This window comes from Mirounga angustirostris, unplaced genomic scaffold (assembly GCF_029215605.1).
Source record: "Mirounga angustirostris isolate CCGP_5_RB_7025 unplaced genomic scaffold, mMirAng1.0.hap1 SCAF_13, whole genome shotgun sequence".
NCBI classification, from domain to species: Eukaryota; Metazoa; Chordata; class Mammalia; order Carnivora; family Phocidae; genus Mirounga; species Mirounga angustirostris.
In genome coordinates, this window is record NW_026991721.1 from 31,543,418 (window position 1) to 31,564,152 (window position 20,735).

General features: G+C 39.5%; 1 protein-coding gene and 1 long non-coding RNA gene across 2 annotated transcripts; one reads left to right on the top strand and one right to left on the bottom strand.

Moving 5' to 3' along the window:
* Positions 1–248: 248 nt before the first annotated feature.
* On the bottom strand, positions 249–2,328 carry FIBIN (fin bud initiation factor homolog). Its single transcript, XM_045893997.3, has one exon. The coding sequence runs from the start codon at positions 1,870–1,872 to the stop codon at positions 1,237–1,239; it is 636 nt and encodes a 211-aa protein (XP_045749953.1). The 5' UTR covers positions 1,873–2,328; the 3' UTR covers positions 249–1,236.
* Positions 2,329–2,439: 111 nt separating this feature from the next.
* LOC135362346 (uncharacterized) lies at positions 2,440–19,341 on the top strand. The gene is made up of 3 exons (XR_010406918.1): positions 2,440–2,618; positions 3,718–5,549; positions 18,143–19,341. It is a non-coding gene; the product is annotated as an uncharacterized LOC135362346 (long non-coding RNA).
* The last annotated feature ends 1,394 nt before the right edge of the window (positions 19,342–20,735 follow it).

Sequence of the window (20,735 nt, forward strand, 5' to 3'; positions counted from 1 at the left end):
CTGGGGAAAATGGAGTTTTTAGGCAGACCAGCAGAGATCAACTTCTGGCTAGACCTAGATTTTTTTCTTTTGAGGATGATAAGGGTGGCCAGGGAAGAGAGGATTGCCAAATACATAGCCATCCCTCTGCCTTCTTTATCATATACTCTGAGTAAACTGGCTTAAATCCCACCCTTCTCTTTCCTCTTGCACTGTACTTCTCTTTGCAATATGAAAGTTATGGATATCAATTAGAAAATAAGCCAGTATTATATGCGAACATATTTATTGGCTGAATAATAAAACTTAATGAAGGAGTTATTAAAATTAGAATCCCCCCCTACTTGAAGTACAAGTTTCCAGTACGCAAACAGAAGCAAAACCCCCAAACCCAGAACGAATACATTGGTAACCTACATCATCGGCATTCAGGGGTGTGTTCAATCTATCTACTTTTTTGTAATGGACTGCAGCTCTGAGGACACAGGCATACAATGAGAGACACAACAAATCAGCTTAGCAACATGAGTGTGTACCCACCACAAAGCTTGGACTTCTTAAATGTGGTCACTTCAACTTACACTCAAGAGGCACCTTGGACATCTCCCTGCAAAGGACGATTTGCATATTTCTAGGCAATACTCTTACAAAAAAAAAAAAAAAAACCCGAAAAACAAACAAAAAACCCCCAAAACTAAAAACAAAACCTTGGAGACCATGGTTAATAAATAAGAGAGAAAAGGAGAAGAAGAAACTGGCGACTTCCATCTGCTGGCAGGCAGGCTGAGCAGCACCTGGGACCTCATCTGAAAAACAGACAACTGACAACTTTCAGAGCCCAAGAGCCAAGGCTGAGGGCGAAAGGGAACTCTGCACTATCCTCTCTGAGTATTTTCCCATAATCTCCAGGGTGGGGAAATGTAATCGCTCCCTACTGCATAAACTGTGTCCTTCTAGACATGGCTGAAACAGGTGTCTCTGCAGAGTTATAAAGTCCTCTAGGGAAGGCAGGAGGCATGGCCATAAGTTGTTCTTTCCAAGTAACAAATCAATAGCAATTCCATAAATAATGTACAGAAACGAAACAACTCGACTCTCACTCATTTCCTTTAAAGTTCACTTCAGATCATTCTCCAAGTGCAACTCCAAATATATAAAAAATAAGAAGTATAAGGGAAATGTTAGCCCTGTCTTCTGCCCCCACCCTCCACAACCGGGCTGACTTGATGCCCTCTCCCTGCCAGTGTGCCCTTTCACCTACACTTTAAGATAATCATTTTTCAGCCGACCTAGCCGGGTCCCATGGCTCCTGATGGTCAGGGCCAGCAGCTCGTATTTGTCCCTGAGCCCCACGGAGATGTCAAGCGTTTCCTTCAGCAGGGACCTGGTGTGGACCAGCATCCCCAAGAAGTCCTCGTTGAGCCTGCTCTCTTGCCTGCTGTCCTGTTCCTGGCCCTGCTTAAACTTGCTTTCCAGCTCAGTGAGGGACTTGTCCGAGTTGGAGTAGGCATCCCCGATCTGGTGGGACTCCCGCCGCAGGTACTTGCCATAGCTCTCTTCCCCGTCCAGGTCGTAGGAGATGCTCTTACTGATGCCCTCCAGGACACGCCCAGCATCCTCCACCTGGCGGCCCAGCACGGTGAACTCTTCCCGGAGGGTGAGGCTCAGCAGACTGCTGGCCTGGCTCCCCTCCCCCTGGGAGCAGCGCCGGTGGTCACTCACCCTGAACAGCAACTGGCACTTCTCAGGGTCATCATTCTCTTCATAGTCCCCGTCGGGCACGAAGTAGTGGTGCAGAGTCCCATTGGACATCTCCGGGTAGAGAGGGCCATCGAAGTAGCCCTGACACAGGCGGCAGAAGAAACCTATCCAGAGCAACTTCAGGAACACCATCCTGGAGAGTCAGGATGACCGGGGACCCCTGGAGAAGACAGTTCGCCCGGGCACGAAGAAGGGGGTCCCCCGGGGAGTCAGTGCCTCCCCAAGACGGCGACAGCCTCAGTCCCCGCCGGCTTGCTGCACCCTGGCCCCCCCTCCCCGGCAGGCTTCATGTGGCTGTGTCACCGGCGCCTGGGTAGCACGGCCACACAGCGCAGGATGCACGCAGGCTCTGGCTCCTGCGCTCCGGGCTGGAACTCAGCCGGCTCCTTCCCGGCGGCGGCGGCGGCGGCGGGATCACCGGCAGGAGAGGGAACCCCTCCTCCAGGGCTCGGTTGCCCCACTCTCTCTCGGAGTTCCCCCTTGCTCCTGAGAGATGGAGCCTGTAGCTGGAGAGAGAGGCTCTTGCCCTCTGATACGATTTCAACTTCTGGACTGGGTGGGAATGTGGAGCTTTTCCTTTGGCTAATGATATCCTGAGGATCTCTCTGCTCTCAAATTACAGCTGGTTTCGTCACTTGGAAGCCAGGGAACAAGTTTGGAAAGAAACCTCTCATCAGGTCTCTGCTATTAAAGGTACAGGATCTTTTTTTTTTTTTTTTTTTTTAAGACTGGAAGAGGGACCTTGCAAAATAGAATTTAGCTTGAAGGAGAAAATAAGAACAGGGTAAACAGAATGCTTACAACAGAAAGACTGATTTGCTGTTAACATACTGGAGGGAAGAGTGATTACTCTGGAGAAATACTACTTCACATTTGAAGTAAGTACCAGTTCGATTGGATTTGTTAAGTATGTCTATATTTATCATTAAAAAGTTTGTGACTTCGGAGGCAAATTTGTAGTGTAAGACATGGCAGTTTTGTTTGGAAATGGTTAGTTAATTAAAAATGTTAATAACAATACATTGAAAGCAATAGCAATATAGAAAACTGATTAATGCATGGTTGCTGGTATGTACAGGAACAAAAGCTGAAAATGGAATTTTGCCAGTTTAATAAGTAAGTGGACAACTGAGATAATTGTTTAATCCTATGAAAAACCATCCGTGCTGAGCTTCGGCAATGCATCTTTAGCCTGACACCTTTGCAGCTATTGTCTCTTTTGAGATACTTAAAAGTTTTTGAAGAATGTAGGGCTGGGACTATTATCTGGAGAAACCAAGGGACACCATGAGAAACAAATTGTTTGTAGTCACAAAGTTAGACTGTGGTGGAGCCAGCACAGGGTCTTTTCATTTAATTTAGAAAAACAAAGTTTTTTGTTTTTTTGTTTTTACCAGGCCTTTTTAGTTTCTGATCTATGAGTTAATTAACAAATTGCCATCCATCGGCCAACTCATTTGTCCCAGAAATGTTTACTGAGCATTTACTATATGCTAGAGTCTATTTTAGATACCGCTACGAGAGCTGTGGAAAAAATGGAGACTAATACTTGCCCTCTTGGAGCTTACATTCTAGGAAATTGAGAGAAAATTAAACTAACATAAATAAAGAAGATACATTGCATGTTGACAGTGAGAGGGTTGGAGAAAAGACAGGGAAAGGATGGGAAAGTGGAGGCAGAATTCCTGTTTTTGTAGTTATTTCCTTCGGCCTTGAAATGTAGCTGAAATACTCATGTGATCTGCCTGTGTTAGTACTTATCTTCCTCTCCAAGTCATAAGGGACTGGTGTCATTCAGAGCTACAGTGCCATAGAGTTCTGGGATTGTCATACTTGTTACCGTCACTTTCTGACATAAACAACCCAGACTTGTGGATAGATGAGAAGTCTGGTTAAGTACCTGGATATTTCGTCACTGTGGTGCCACATGCATAGATTTTACAAGACATGTTGACTGCACATTTAATTCTTATCCAGATATTTGACATCATGAAAACACGGACAAAAGGAGTCTTCTTAGCGATTATGCTAACCAAAAAGATGATGACTTATTTTCACTGCATTCCGGCAGAGAACTACCACCTTCTCCATGGAGAGACTGGACTGTTGGACTCAAGAGTCATATTACTTCATTCTTTTTTTCCTGGGACATTCACAAATGACAACAGATGGATTCAAATTGGCTGCTTGGCCAAAGAAGGGAAGAGGAATTTACTCGGATTCACTCCACTTCTTGTACAATCCCTCCCTGACTTACGAACCAATTCAATTAAGCAAACCTAAATTAAGCACTTATTACTACTTGCCCCCTACTTTATGCAGGGCACAGTGTTAAGTGAGCTGTAGATACAAAGATGTGCAGTAAGAAGTTTCAGCCTACAAAGAGTTTGCTCTCTGGTGAAGAGTCAGGCCTATATACACAAACAACCATGATACGAATGGCTAAGAGTATTTACTTTTTCCTACAATTACCTCATCTAAAGATATAAACTCCATGTCATGTATCAGGAAGGCATCGCTTTGGCACAAGTAACTGAAAGTCTAATTCAAAAAGGAATTCACTGACTTACAGAAAGTCTATAATTAGATTTTCAGTCTGCGCCTGGTCCAGAATCTAGTTTCTTTCTCACCATTTTTTGGTTCTACTTCCTCAGCTTAAATTCATCCTTGGGTAGTCTTTTTCATTTGTGGTTCCAGGACAGCTACAAGTGTCTTTTGCAGCTGCAAACGTCCTTGTTCCTATGTAGTAGGAATGAAAGGTTATGAATGGCAGGTCCTTCAAATCAGCCTCAGTGGCCATGTTGGTTTGATTTGGACCATTAATTCATCCTTGAACCAGGTTGACTGTAGTCAGAGGTTTGGGATTGGCCACTGCGCTTGGGACAACAAATGAAAAAGGACCCTGTTCTGCAGCTGAAGGCAAGGTACCATGCAAACTACATGGATGAAAAATTTAAGGTCTTATTTAGGAAGGGGACAGTATGAGAATGGATTCCAGGGAAGTAAGTACAAATACTCTCCCTACCCCATGCTTTTGTCTTTATTAAGCATTTCTGAAAGACACCAGCACTCTTGTAGTTGTGCACAGTCAACTATTTAACAGCTGGCTCTATGGGAGAAAAAAGCTCTTTGTAGCATTTGCTGATTTCCATGGTGTGAATACACTCACCATGCCTGGATCACTGAATACAGACAGAGTTAGGAAGATGCGTGCAATGACACACCATTATATAGCATTTCCATTATACAGATACATTAGATACAGATAACCCCAAGAGCAAAGAAAATAGTAATTTCAAAGTGATGAGTTTTACATATGCATTCCCTTTATTTTAATATAATTTATTTAACTGCAAGTATAAATAACATAATTTTCAATAATGACTGTTTAACAACTGACTTGCAAAATTCCTAAAAACCTAACAATTAGTTCTCACGAGCCAGTACTAGTTACCTCCAGCACACCATGGCCTTTTGCACTAAACACTTCATCTTGTTCATTTTTAAAAAGTTGTTTATTTATAAGGTCTTCATATGTGCACAATCCCGTCTTGGGCTGATCTACTAGAGTCAGAGTTAAGGTGGGCTTCTAATGATTGGCCTGAAGTAAATGGAGCCAGAGGAAATGTCCAAACCCAGATATACAGGACGGAGAACTTGGAGAAGTAAAATCGAGAAGTACGATCCGCTGATAGGGACAATAGTTGAGTTTTCAGTCCTAGGGCTGAAAACTAGAGATGAAGTCAAAGGGCAGGAACTGGATAAAATTAAGAATAAAGGAGGACCCCAGCAGCAGTGGCCGGAGTCATGTAAGTAGATAAGCACCCTCACCCAGTACCAGCTGCTTATTTGCAATCCTTGCCATGCAATGCAAGCAGGGTTGGCTAGCTTACAGCTCGTGTATCCTTTCTTCTTTTCGGCGCACTTTAAATCTTGTTCCTTTGGTCCAGTTACCACTTCAGAGAGGGAAGCAGGAAATCAGGCTGGCACCATGAGCCTAAAGACCTATAAGATTTCTTAAGCTCCATGATTTCCCCCTGCCAAAGACTTTTGTGATCCCCTGACTGTTTCTGATTATGATAATAGTGGAATTTTTATAGACAAAGAGGCTTGTAAGAGATGAGGTCCCACTACGCAGTCTAGAAATTCAAAGTGTGTCTCTGGGAAGTGGAAGCTCTCACTCTCAACACCTCCCCTCCCCCAAATGGGGGGGAGGCTGAATTCAGACTGAATCCCTAAACCATGTCAGAGAAGAAAAAAACAAGGAAGTTAGCTTGGACCAGAGTAGGGGTTCTGAGGTGGGAGAAGAGAGAAAAGGAAGACAAAGGGGAGAAGATAAGAAAGCCCCAGTATTTAGCACTTTGGGTATTATTTTATCAATTAACAGGAAATCACTAGCATTTGTTTAGCAACCATTGTTTACAGAGGGTGGGAAGGAGAAAGGAAAAGAAATGGATGAGTAAGGAAGAAAGGTAGCAAGTAAAGAAGGAAGAAAAGACAGAAGGAGAAAAAGAAGAGAGAGTGGAATAAATTTTGATGATCTAATTTATTTGTCACATTAATTCAGTGAAGTGGTTATTATTATTTGCTATAATAACATTGGTTAGGGGCAATTCTTAACAAGAACAATCACAAAGTTCCCATGAAATATAGGCAATACAACACACCCATGGAAACCTAATGAGAATGCTTACAAGGAAATAAGTATAATGTGGGAAGAGTTTGATCAGTTCTCCCAGTCTGTCTCCGTTAGTGAGAAAAGGCTGTGATATGCTGCAGTAACAAATATCACCAACATGTTAACACCAAATTCAAGTCCACTGCAAGTCAGGGTGACTCAGTAACTCTCTTCTATGACTTAGCTATAATGGTATTTCCTCTAAAAGCCCTTCCTTGATTTCCCAATTTTAATTAGTTCTCCCTATCAGTTCCTTTTATACCACTCTGTTTCTTCCCTCATGGCACTTTCTATTGTTTATGATTGTACTTTAATTTAGGTATTTATTTGTTCTAAGTTTGTCTCTCCAGCTTTGTTTACACTACTGAAAGACAGGAGCTGTGTTCCCTTCTATATCCTGAGTGCCTAATACAGTCATAAGAAGTGCTTAATGAATACATGTTAGCACCCTAGGTGAAGTTAGTCACTTCCTAGTTAGTGTTTCGGCAAGATGTTCTTTGCAACTAGTGTTTTCTTTCTTTTCTTCTTTTCTTTTCTTTTTCTCCTTTCTTTTTGTCTTTTCTTTAAATTTAAATTTAATTAATTAACATACAGTATATGTTATAGTTTCAGAGGCAAAGTTTATATAGAGAGTTTATAACATATAGTGTATATTAGTAGTTTCAGAGGTAGAGTTTAGTCATTCATCAGTTGCACTGGAGTTAGTGTTTCAATGGTACTTTTTCTTTGTTCTTCTGTTATGTGTGTTGCATTGCATTGGATTATCTATGAACTGGTCTGTCTTCCCCACTTGACTGTGAATTCCTCAAGGGTAAGAGTGTATTTTTTTTTTAAGATTTTATTTATTTATTTGAGAGAGAGAGAATGAGAGAGAGAAAGCACATGAGAGGAGGGAGGGTCAGAGGGAGAAGCAGATTCCCCGCCGAGCAGGGAGCCCGATGCGGGACTCGATCCCGGGACTCCAGGATCATGACCCGAGCCGAAGGCAGTGGCTCAACCAACTGAGCCACCCAGGTGCCCAAGAGTGTATTTTATTTACCTTTAAATTTACCTTTATATTCTCTGTGATTAGCACAGAGCCAAGCATATAGCAAGAGCCAAATATTTGTTGTTGTGATAGTTAAGCTGTAGAATTTAAGGAATTCTATAATTTAATGATGGTCAGATAATCTATCTATTTGAATACATATTTTATCTGGCCAACAGTCAGCCAGTGATGTGTCACACTTAATCTGGCAGTAGAGAAGGGAAAAAGTTCTGCGAGTTCCAATATTCAGAACATTCAGAAGGGAGTATCGCTCAGAAGGGCGACTTTTGACCTGTCCTGAGTAAACTGTGCAGCAGTCTGTATATATGGTCCTAGAGTGTTCTGGTTTGTAAACTACAGAAGCATCAGACCACCCTGCAGCGTACTTTATTAGCCTGGTGAAGATTTTCACTTCACTGCTGTTGGAAGTGCATGTCCTGGGTTATAATCCAGCTAGGTCAGAGAAGAATCAAACCTTGTTTGTTTCCCCTCTCTGAGCAGTGTTTTATTTTCCCTCATCATTTTAATTATAAAGACCAATAGAATTGGGGGAAATGAGAAAAGGCAGAGAGATAGAGTAAGAGAGAGGATATACCAGTTTCACTCTGATACTGCAAGCACTTTGTTCAGCAACCACATGGGAAAACAAGGAGGAGCAGAAGGAGCTGTATCATCTGTTGAGGTTGCGGGGGACTCGGGGTGCAAAGAGTCTCCAGATGGAAGTATACAAGAGGATCAGATGAGAGGGACCTGCAAAGACTGTGATGATTTGACAGAGTGAAAGCTCACATCTGAGCTTGGGAACAGGACAAGTGTCATGAAATTTTTAGGCCAAGAGCCACTGACTGAGGTTACTGAGGAACAATGGGGCTGAGTCAGTCCCCTTGTTCAAGGAACTCTGCTAGTTCTGGTCTTAATGAAATTTATAAAGGAGTCCACAAAATGGCCAAACAGATGCCCCTCAGAAATCAGTTAGGGTGGGGAGTGAAGGGATGTGGCCAGATTAGTAATAGCATTTCACTTTCTTTGTCAGAAAACAGGAATATCTTCCATGCTTGTGTTTCTTGGTCCTTGGCTGCCTTTTTTCAAGATCGTGGAGATTAAAAATTGTCTTGCAGTGAAAAAGTCCTTGGTTATGTTTTGAATCCAAATCCAAATCCAGTTTTTAATTCTAAAGAAATGCAGTTGGAAGAGGATGATAGGGGCTATTTTGAAGATGAGTCAAAATGGGCTTGTCAGTATTGCCTTTGGGAGGAAAAGTCTGAATACTTCAGAAAGCCTATTCGCAGATCCTGGTTCCAGGCTGGACTCAATTTCCTCCACTTCTTATTTTGCAGCTTTGTTTATGCGCCTAATGAACACTAACACTTAACTTTTCACTCCTGTTGCCTACTCCTCATTTGGCCCTTATTACTGATGGCCCTAAATGTCGAACAGATGGAGGCAGAAGAATAGGCTCATAGAGACATTTGAGATATAACAATTTACTTAAATATGCTCTTTAGGTATTGAATCTGTTTAGGGCATGCTCTTGTTTAAAACTGGGATGCTCTTCAATCTGACCTAGTTCAGAGTAGGTGTTCAGCAAATATTTGTTGTTGGAAGTTATTAAGCCAATGATTGTAAGTGGGGTTATCAATTTAATACTGACCATATGTTTTGAACCACGGACACGAGAGGGCTCAATGGGGACAGACTTGAGACAGTTTATTAGCAACAGACTACGGATCACGTAACTAAAGATTCTTTGGACTGGGGAAATGTACTCATTTGCCGATGACCTTTATGAACAAAATTTTTGATCATAATAAACAATTTGTCAGCAGTGAGTCCGGGTTGCAGCCTGCCTTGTCTTTAGCTTGTTATTGCAACTCTGCAAAGAACAAACAGCAAATAAAACAATGTAAAGATCTATAAAAAGAAAGTATGGTAGATTTGGTTACATACAAAACATATGTGAAAGTTGTTATAGTCACAGTTGTGAATTGGGATATTTGCAACACATTTTGATAAGAAATGTTTAATATTCTTAGTGTATACTGAGTTCTACGAACCCAAGAAGAAAAACACTAGAACCTCAGAAGATAAATGAGCAAGTGAGACAAGTAGGCAGTTTTCAGTAGCGAAAACTACATTCCTATTTAACATATAAAATATGTAAACTTGTAAGTAATGAAAAACCAGAAATGAAAATAACAATGAGATAGGATTTGTCCTAATATTAGTATAAAATAGTTATACTTCTTAATGCTCTAATGACATAGAAAGACAAGTGTTCTCATATATTAAAGATGGAGATATTAATGGGTTTGACCTTTCTGCAAAGCAGTATGGTTATTTGTATTGAGAGATTTAAAATTTTTCATACACTTGGACCCGGTAATTTTGCTTCTAGAATATATGCCAGAAACATAAATACATATAGAAATACATAGAAAGATTTATAAACAAAGACATCCACTGCTGCACTGTTTTTAAGAATAGAAAGGTAGAAACAAGCAAAATCTCCCAAGAAGAAAAAAAAAAAAACTAAACTAAATACATAGTGTATCCTTATACTGGAAAGATTTTACATCTTATGAAAATTAAATTTTTTGTTAAGATTTATTTATTTAAGAGAAAGAGAGCGGTGGGGGCGGGTAGGGGCAGAGGGAGAGGGAAAGAGAAACTTAAGCAGACTCTGTGCTGAGTGTGGAGCCTTAACGTGGGGCTTGATCTCATGACCGTGAGATCATGATATAAGCCAAAACCAAGAGTAGGATGCTTAAGTGACTGCGCCACCCAGGTGCCCCTGAAAATTAAATTTAAGATATTTTTAATAAAAATGAGAAAGTATTGTGATACAATACCATATGAAAAATGATTACTAAGGAAAGCAATAAAAACAATACAAAGCCAAGATGGTAATATGACAAAAGGTAGCATGCTTACCTCTATGGAGGTAATAGCTGTTATTCTTTAATTTGGTCTGCCTTTCTCATATTTTCCATAATAGGGTATAGTATGAAATTTAGGAAGAAAAAGAGAAGCAAAGAAAGGAAAATAGTACCGAGAGGTAGAAAATCTTGGGCTATATTCTGAAAGCATCCGCTTCACAGAGCTCCTGACTTACATTCTTTAGGCAGAAAGCTTCTCTAACATCCTGATTCTGGGTCTGCAGACAGCAGACATTCATTTGCATTAGTCTCCTAAACCGCATGGCGCTGGAGCCAGATACCCAAACCCTTTGGATTTGGTAACCTCTGGTAGATTCATTCTACTGTCAAAATAAAAGCACGTTCTCGGACTGTGGACTCTGAGGTTAAATTCCTAGATCTTTTGGATCAGAATTTTCATTGCTCGTATTAAGGGTTGGGCTGGAGGGCAAGGTGAGGGGGGATGAAATCCCTATGTTGTAGAGGGTTATTTTGTGATAAAGCTTTTCTACACTTGGGTAGGATTTCTAACCAGAAATCCTAAAATCCAGGAATTACGGTCAGGCCAAATAATTCAAGACAACTGGATTTTAATTTTTTTCCTTTCTTGGGTCCAGGTCCCTTGTAGATTTATTAAGACTGCTGCTTCCCAGATTTTGCCTCATACCACCACCTAAATGGAAGGAATTTCTATTAGGTAGCTTCAGAGACTAAATTATATCCCGTAATGTACATGAGAAAATGAAAAAAATCTACATTGTTAGATACTTACCATATTTTTTCTCTTTCATTTCTTTTAATGTAAATGATGTTTTCCTTCAGGGATAGTTGAACCAAGTTTGAAAGATGTGTGGTTGTCTACATGCAAATGTTATAAGGAAAATGGGAGAAAAAGTGTAATTTTCCATTTTCAATGATGAAAAATAAAGAGGGCAGTTTTAATAAAATATAACAACAAAATTTGTCTTGGTCTTAACACAATTCAATGAAAATATCCTTTGAAGCATTTTTTTTTAAGCTGTATAAAAATAAAAATGATGTTTGGATTTTAAGAAAGTTTAAAAATAGAGCATGTGCTACTGGGGAGGTCCTTCAAGTAACCAAGTAACTGATGATGTTTAGAAAGACTCTTAACTGTATTTAAAAAAATAGAGAATCCTTTTTTTCTCCCCCAAAGTAGGCCAGTGCTTGGTACAAGCTGACAGCAAGCTATAATTTATGAATAGTGGAAAGACTTGTGACTTAGAATAACACTGTTGTGACAGCACAGTAATATAATAGGATTGAAGGTATTTAATAGAGAGAGAACACAAAATAAAAATGCTCTCAGTCTTAGAGATTTTAATTAGTATTAGGTATACTTTGCCACTTCGCTGTGGGGTGTGTCACTGGGTCCATGCATGTTTGGATAAGATGAGTATGGGGCTTTCTGCCTAGGATAAGCTATCTTCCTTTTTTCTCCTCCCAAATGGTTTATTGATAATGGCTTTATCTCAAAAGTAGAAGCCAAATGGAAAAGGACAAAATGATCCCCAGAGAAGAAAAATATTTCTGTCAAGAAGAATATAAACAAGTTTAAAAATAACTAAAAAGTGATTTGTCATTAAAAAGTTACTTTCCACTTGTAGAATGATTTTTACAATCTCCAATTAGAGAAAAATATTTCTTATTTTTAACCTCCTGGACCCTCCTTGGCTCAGGTATGGCTACATTCCAAAGCTGCTTAAAGAGAAGAAAGGGATTAGCTTTGGAATGGTGAATTGTCTGTAGTTTGCACTCATGGATACTGAACTCCAACAGCTGACAGGAAAGAGAAAAAGTAAGCATTCACATATTAGGTTTATATGAAATCAAACATCAGGCTACTTGGATACATCTAGATTTTAGATACTTGGCAATGTGTAAGCAAAATGTTTTTGTGGTTTGCTCTTACTCTAGACATTTTAATACATTAGGATCTTAGCTTTAGAATCCTAAACAAGGAGATGTTTATAGATATTTTAATTTGAGGAAGAAAGACTATTGATTGAAAACTGCCATCCCAGATCACCCCAAACAGAATATCATCAGAATATATGAACTCAAATATTACCAGTAAACTTAAGACACTAGAAAAAATATTACACTATTTTGTGCTTCTTGCTAAGATGAGATGACAGAAGATGAATATACCCTCCAACCTGAAATGACTAAAGCACCTGACATAGTACATTAAATAAGAATTTCCAAGGGGCACCTGGGTGGCTCAGTCTGTTAAGTGTCTGACTTCAGCTCAGGTCATGATCTCAGGGTTCTGATATTGAGGCCTGCATTGTCAGGTTCTATGCTCAGCAGGGAGTCTACTTCTCCCTCTCTCTCTCCCTCTGCCCCTCCCTCTGCTCGTGTGCTCTTTCTCAAATAAATAAATAAATAAAATCTTTAAAAAAAAGTTTTCAAGACATTGGGCATCAGGCAAGGAAGACAATGACCCCAGAAAGTTGGAAAACCAGAGATGGTATAAGGAAGGGTACACCAGGTGGAGAAATGGGGCTGGAGGTCCAGGGAGGCTAGTTTGGCTAGAGTTCACAAAGCAGGGTAGTGGAGAGGACCTCCAGAAATCTGTAGAGGGTCTTCCTCAAGTCTTCAGCTGAGTAGTGATTAGCGCATGCATGAAAGGAAACTACCAGAAGTGGAGAAAAAAACCACTGGAAGGATTAGAGGGAACAATCTCTAGAGCTCACACAGGGCTGAAAAGAGGTCCAATTCCAACCAGGCAGAGTAGAAAACTTCATTATTTACTGAATGTTGGGTAGATTACATGAAAGAATTTTGCCTCAATAGTGGGGAAGTATTAGCCATATTCTAAATGCTGCCCTGAGCCATACTAAAAAAGCTTATAAACAAAACCTATAAAGATCAAATTATTTCCAGGTAATGTACCCATATCCCAGAACAAAACTGAAGAATATTTATAAGAATACAAAAATAGCTAACACACAAGTTAAAATTAATAATGTCTAGTATTTAATTAAATATTACCAGACATTCCTCATCTAGGTAAACAGAACCCATGATGAGGAGAAAAATCAATCAATCGCAACTGAACTAGAATTGACACAGATAATTGAATTATTAGACAAAGACATTCAAGTTATTATAATTGCTTTTCATTTATTCAAGATGCAAGAGGAAATATTGATGATATTAAGTAGAGACATCGAAAGTATAAAAAAGAAACAAACTAAACTGTAGAGTTAAAAGAATGCCCGAGATGTAAAATAAACCCTATTGGATTAAAGGTAGAGATAACTCATGGCAGAAAAAGAGATTAGCGAACTTGAAGACTTAAAAAATATCCAAAATGAATCACAGAAACATAAAAGACTAAAAAAGCATGAAGACAGTTATCAGTGAGCTGTGGAATGACCTCAAGCAGCCTTATGTGTATGTAATTGCAGTTCCTGAAGGAGAAAAAGAAGGATAAACAGAAAAAGTATTTGGAGATACAATAGTCAATACTTTTCCAAATTTGATTAAAATTGTAAAGCCACACATCCAAAAAGCTTAAAAAAAAACAATAAAATAAACATGAATCAAGATACTTAAAACTAGTAATAAAGAGAAAACCTAAAAGTCAGCTGAAGGAAAAGGACAAATTGTGAACAGAGGAACAAAGATGGCAGCAGATTTCTCTCGTGGTAAACAATGTAAGCCAGCAGACAGTAGAGAATCTTTAAGTTACTGAAAGAATAAAAACAAACAAACAAACAACAACCCCAAAAAACTATCAACCAAGAATTCTGTATCCAGGACAAGTATCTTTCAAAAAATGAAGCCAGAGAAGATGTGGCCTCAAAGGAGGATCACTCTTGCCATGATGGTATAAATCACTGGACCCACCAGACATACCACATGGTAAATCCAGCAGTAGGATGTTGGTAGAGTGAGAGGCCAGCCATGGTAAGGACACTAGAAGGTCAGCATAAAACTGGCCATTTACCTAGCCATCTTTCCTCCCCTTTTATATGCTCTGGTAGCATGGGAGGTTGTGAGGGTCTTGTTGTCCTTCAGTACCTCCAGATTCAGTGGGTCCCCTACCACAGCTACTATAGTTGTCCTGGCAAGTGTGAGATATTTCTTTAAAGTGCTTTTCATTTTTCTGGGCTGCACCCAAGAAAAAAGGCCCACGAGTCTTCTACTTTGGGATTTGAGTTTATATTAGGGGTTCTATTGTTTTCCCTTACTCCTACCCCAGGGCTCTATTCTTGGAGTCAGAAATATGCCGGCTTACCAAATTCTGTCTAACTCTTTTACTTTCTCTGAAAATCTTCTTCCTATTTCCTCCAGCCCATAGAAGTTGTGTGTATTCTCTCTGTAGTAGGAAACTGTTTCGCTTCCTGCAAATCTATTATTTATGCCAGAATCTGAACTATTGGGAACTTAAAACCTTCAATTTGAGTTATTTTATTTTTATTTGCATTTCTTTCACTGCATCCTTTCACAAATAGACTGTAGGAGACCAAAAAAATACCACATGTACTCAGGTTATCACTGTGTTAGAACTGAAAATATTTTCTCCTGGCACATTGCTTATGTTGAGCTTTCTTTATTCTGCTCTTTCATAGCCAGCTGAGAGTCAGAAGAGTACTGTGTGTGCATGCATGTGTGTGCACACCTACAATGAGTTATTAAGGGGAAAAAGGCTAACACTCAAGACAAATTTAGCTGATGGGCAGCATTTCTCGAGGGCTAGCCCTGGTTATGATATCGAGAACGCTCCCTAATGCCTTCTATGGTCTATAGACTATTATTCAGATTGGGAGCTTACAGCCCTGGCAGGAAGTTCACTGGGGAAAAATCTATTGAATCATTTCTTGGATTAAACAGGCAAATCAGTCATGTGTCTGAGCCTAGAAGTGTTACCAGAAGTTCCCCAGGAGAAAAGTCACAGGAGATTACCAAACATTACTTGAGATGGAAGAAATAGGTAAATGACTGAATTTTTAATTTTTGTCTAATGCTTGGTCATTGTTGTACACATTGTAAAATGGACCCTGATAGTCATGGAGCAACTTTAAAGATTTTATTTATTTATTTATTTGACAGAGACAGACACAGCGAGAGAGGGAACACAAGCAGGGAGAGTGGGAGAGGGAGAAGCAGGCTCCCCGCAGAGCAGAGAGCCCGATGCGGGGCTCGATCCCAGGACCCTAGGATCATGACCTGAGCCGAAGGCAGATGCTTAACGACTGAGCTACCCAGGCGCCCCTGGAGCAACTTTAAAAGTGTAAAGTGGCACTGTCTTCTATCGATAAATATTTTTGAGAGAAATCTTGCTAATGTTGCAGAGATAATGGCTATAACAATAGCTAACCTTTGTCATATTTCATCCAGTCTAAGATGTTATCAGCTTTAAGATGTACTATCATTTTGTGTACCAAAAGGAAAAAAAAAGTCAATAAAACTCTAGCAGAATGCTCTTAGAGTATTTTTAATTTTTTTTAAAGGGTATTTTTTTTTAAAGATTTTATTTATTTATTTGACAGAGAGAGAGCACAGCAGGGGGAACTGCAGTCAGAGGGAGAAGCAGGCTCCCTTCTGAGCAAGGAGCTTGATGCGGGATTGGATCCCACGACCCTGGGATCATGACCTATCAGAAGGCAGACGCTTAACTGACTGAGCCACCCAGCCACCCCTCTTGAATATTTTTTTAAATAATTTATTGATAAAGCCCTTTTAGACTTATTTAAACATAAACTTTTATCATTTATCCATTTTGGGAGTATATTTAAAGGAAAATACAAGAGAAATTAACTCCTTTCTTCCTTCCCTCCTTCCTTCATCCCTCCCTCCTTCTCCCCTCCCTCCCTCTTTTCCTTCCTTCCTTCCTTCCTTCCTTCCTTCCTTCCTTCCTTCCTTCCTTCCTTCCTTCCTTCCTTCCTTCCTTCCCTCCTTCCTTCCTTCCTTCCTCTCTTGTTTTTGTCTTCATGATCCTATAGCTCTGGAACTTAAGTTCAAAGTTGGAAGGAATTTTTTTTTTACAAATTCTTGTTTAATGCCCTATTGTGCTCTGTAAAATATGAATTTGTCATATCAGCTTGTCATTTCCTTTTACCTCTTCCCTATATCAGTTTATCCTGTCTTCATTTCTACTGCTTGGTGTGTTATAGATAATCTTTTTGTAGATACCTAAGTAAGAAAACGTTAACAGCCTCATTTACTTGCAGGTATCGATGTAGTTTGGAATTCTGGGGTCCAGAGCTGATGGCCAAGAAAGAATTCTTGAGATGTTTTGGTGCTAAAAGGTGGTTTTATTGAAGCGCAGGGTCAGGACCCATGGGCAGAAAGAACTGGTGCCCCAGGATTGTGAGGAGCAACTGATTTGTATATTTTGGGGTTGGGGGAAGGAAAGATAAAGGGAAGTTTCCACAAGGATTTTCAAATGCTAAAGAAGACTCACAGGATCCTGGAGGCCTAGCTATTGTCAAGCTAATATTGGTTTTCCCTCTAGCGAAACATTAACATTAAGACAGTTGGGAGTTTGCTGAAGGAATGTTATACTCCACCTGCCTCAAGTATTTGTCGGTGGGCTGCAGGTTATAAGGAAATTTAATTTTACCTGCATTTCTTTCTGCCTTTGTTCTCCCCATCAGGTATCTTTCTTAGGTCTTGATTGTTGCTTTGCAAGAAAATACGGAATTTTGTGATTTTTCAACAATGATATTTGTGTCCTTAATATCAAATGTCACAATATTCATTTTCTGTGACCTCAAGAATACATTTTAACAATGATATTTGTGTCCTTAATATCAAATGTCACAATATTCATTTTCTGTGACCTCAAGAATACATTTTAACTATGATTTCAATTGGAATCATAGCGCTATCTTTTTAAAAGACATCGAAAAAGCCAATGACACTCGGCACATATACAAACAACTATGCACATACATCAATTGAAGTGACAATAATGTGGGCATCCATGTTTGAAATCACACAAGCACAAAGGATGACATTGACCTCACAGATGCTCCCTAGTCAACAGAGACTACAAATTGTTCTCTTGTTCTGAGTTGCTCTGAGCCTCTTGATTATGATGCTGTAAGGTAGAAATGCCTGGGGGCACTCACCTGTGCCCATACTAGCCCTAACAGACATTTCCTGATTGGAGACAATACTCTTCCTGGACTGAACCTTGTGGTTCTTACTATGATTGCAGAACACACCTCAGCGACAACCATCAGGAAACTTTGAAACACTCTTACTCACAAGTCCTGGAGGATGCATACCACACCCAGGGCCACAGATAAGGTAGCAGTAAGAGAGAGAGAGAGAAAGAGAGAAAGAAAGAGACAGAGAGACACCTAGAGTTTTCCAGGTTCACTATTAATTGGGGAATTTAAAACATGAGTGGGACGTAAGCCTGGAGAAGGGAAAGCACGGTTACTCAGATAGGGCTTTTTAAAAGGGGAAACTCATGGGTGGGGAGGCCTGGCCCTTTATCTAGTTGTGTAGCCGCCAATGTGTTTATTTGAGATGGATGTCTTTGAAATGGATGCCTTGACAACCAAAGCTTAATGTCAAGCACTGACATTACAATAAAAAAAGCTAATGGTCACGCATTTACACTACACATCTATTGTAAGACGCTTCCCAATTTCAGAGCTGTTAAAACATTATAGAAAATGCATTTTGGAACTAAAGAAATTCAACATTGAGCATTTATCACTGGCTAAGTGCTTTACATAGAACTTAAGTAATCATTGCAAATCAGGATTACCACTTTTCATCTCTATTTTGCAGATGAGGGAATTGAAGCTCACGGAGGTATATAACTTGCCCTTGGTCATAAAACTGGCAAATTGAGGAACTGAGATTTTAACACAACTCTACCTGATAGAGGACCCAAGCTCCTTACCACTGTGCTATCCTTGCTTTGGGGACTGGAATGAAGGAGTCCAAAGCTGCTTTAAAGTTAGTATGGCTCTCCAAAATCACTTTTACATTATTTTTGTTCTAAACTATTTGCTTGCTCTTCAAGCAAACTTCACTGTATGATTTAGAGTAAGTATTCGCTATACATTTGTAGAATGAATAAAAGCTGTTATAATCTGTTCTGAGTATTGAATGTCCATAATATACCAAAGTTATGTTATGGGAAAATACAACTGTTGAGAAAAGACTTGTAACGGGAACTTACTTTCATAAAGATGCATGTAAAAGTCCAGATAGTTTGGATAACTCTCCAGGCTCCAACAGTGTTATCCATTACTGCTATATTAAAATGTATTAAATACCACTTAAAGGGTATTGACAGTCAACAAATAATAGACCACTTTGTGATCATCCTTATTTTGAATACATATTTTTTTCTGTTTGGCTATTATACCAAAGGCAATGAGCATAGATTCTCATGCTCAAAAGGGAGTGGGTTGGGCGAAGGAGAAGAGCAGAGTGAAAGGGAGATCCACATTCACCTGTCGGAGAACATCCATTTCTGGGAGTCCAGGTGGAAAGGTAGAATTGATTGGTTTAGAGAAAAGAGGCCTATCAGGTAGAATTAATATTGCTTCTTATTATTTTAATTGAACCTTTCAATATAGGTCTATCTCAAGAGTATTAGCAAAGTATGAATGATATGTGATAAAAGAATAAATTTCTTTCTTTAATGGACATCAAATAAAGCAGAATATAAATAACATCCTTTATGTGGTCCATTTGCTACAGCAAGTATTAGAATAGAATTGTCAGAAATGTCCTGCCCAGGTCTTGCCTGACGGGGGCCAAGGGCTGAACCCCACAGAATGTGACCTTAAGAGGCAATATATTGGTCTTTGGAAGAGAATTCTTGAAGAACTCTTTGGTCCTGGAAATTCACATTGAAAGCCATCCCTTCCAGCTGCTGAAGTGACTATGGAAGCGTGTATTAAGGTGGAGCCTCTTTCAGCCTGTTTCTTCCAGTGATGCAATGAGCAGAAGCCACTGCCAAGCCAACTAGACACTGAGCATGAGTGACAAATAAACTTTTGGTCTGCTTGCTGCTGAATTTTGCAGTTATTTGTTACCACACCATAACCTGACCTATCATCAATGACCTGAGTGAGGTCAATTTCTGCCTCAACCTTTGTCTTTGTTCAGTGCTCTGTATGAGAATGTGAAATGATTACAGAGTATTCTGAGGAGACTACAGACTCGGGTACTCCAGTTAACATACCCCAAGTGCAAGATAAGTTAGCTGTAAATATTTTGAATGTTTAACTTTACCAGGTGAAATTGAACTGAGACATCCATCTCCAGATGGGGATTTACCTGCCACAAAGAGGACTGGAGAAGCCATACCTTTAACTACCACACCATCTTTGCTGAATTGTCTTTAGTTGGCACTATTAAGAACTGTCACTCTGACTCTCCCTTTTTCCATATTCTTTGTGGACAAACCCTCGATCTTCTACCTCTTCTGTGTTTGAACAGGCTGTGACCATGAGTAAACCAGCCAACCCTTGCACATTTCAATCTCTAATCTCCTATTTTGTCTTTATTTTGGAAGTAGACTCTTAGAGGCCAATCTATTTACACCAGTTCCCACATGTTTTTTAACCTCATTTTCTCCCATATCTTGCCTATACTAAGCCAGGGGATTTAAGGATAAATTAATCTTGCCCTCCGGGACTGACGTCCTACTACAAAGATGGAAGTTCTATAACACAGGCTGTGCCACACCATGGCACACATCACAAATCTATCACAACACACTGTCTATCTTAGCCTTACATCTTTCTCAGCAGGGCTACCAATAAATTCATTCATTCATCTGTATGTGGATTACTTCAGCAAGAATTTTTGTTGTTGTTATTCAAAGATGTTTATAATTTTTGAACCTCAGCAAGTATTTATTGAACACTTGTTATATTCCAGGTCCTGCTCTAGGCATTGGAAATAAACTAGAAATTATAATACTGAACTTGAGTCTCCAAGATGAAATAAGACAATGCATATAAATACCCTTGTGAACTCTAAAGCTCTATTCAAAGAGATTAGAAAGAAGTTTCCATATTCCTCAATATCACATTTTCTCTCTTTTAGTAACATTTTTGTAAAGTATGGTACCTAATTTATCATTGACATTTTACTTGTTAGTAAACCACAGGCAGAAAGTTGCATAGGCTCAGTAATCTAACAGACTTGTTTTAAAAAAGCTGGCTGTAATATTTACATGGTTAAGTCATTTAAGTTCTTTGGGTCTCTGGTTTTTTATTATGGGGATACATAACACAGTAATAGATACATAAGGACTCTTTACAAATATTTGTAAAGCATTTGGCATTGCAATTAGCACATGGTAAGCTCTCAATAATAATGTTGGCTATTGTTAATACCCTAAAGTCTTAATAACAAG

Coding starts and splice junctions, on each gene's coding strand:
- FIBIN (XM_045893997.3), bottom strand. CDS start 1,872: ATGGTGTTCCTGAAGTTGCTCTGGATAGGTTTCTTCTGCCGCCTGTGT.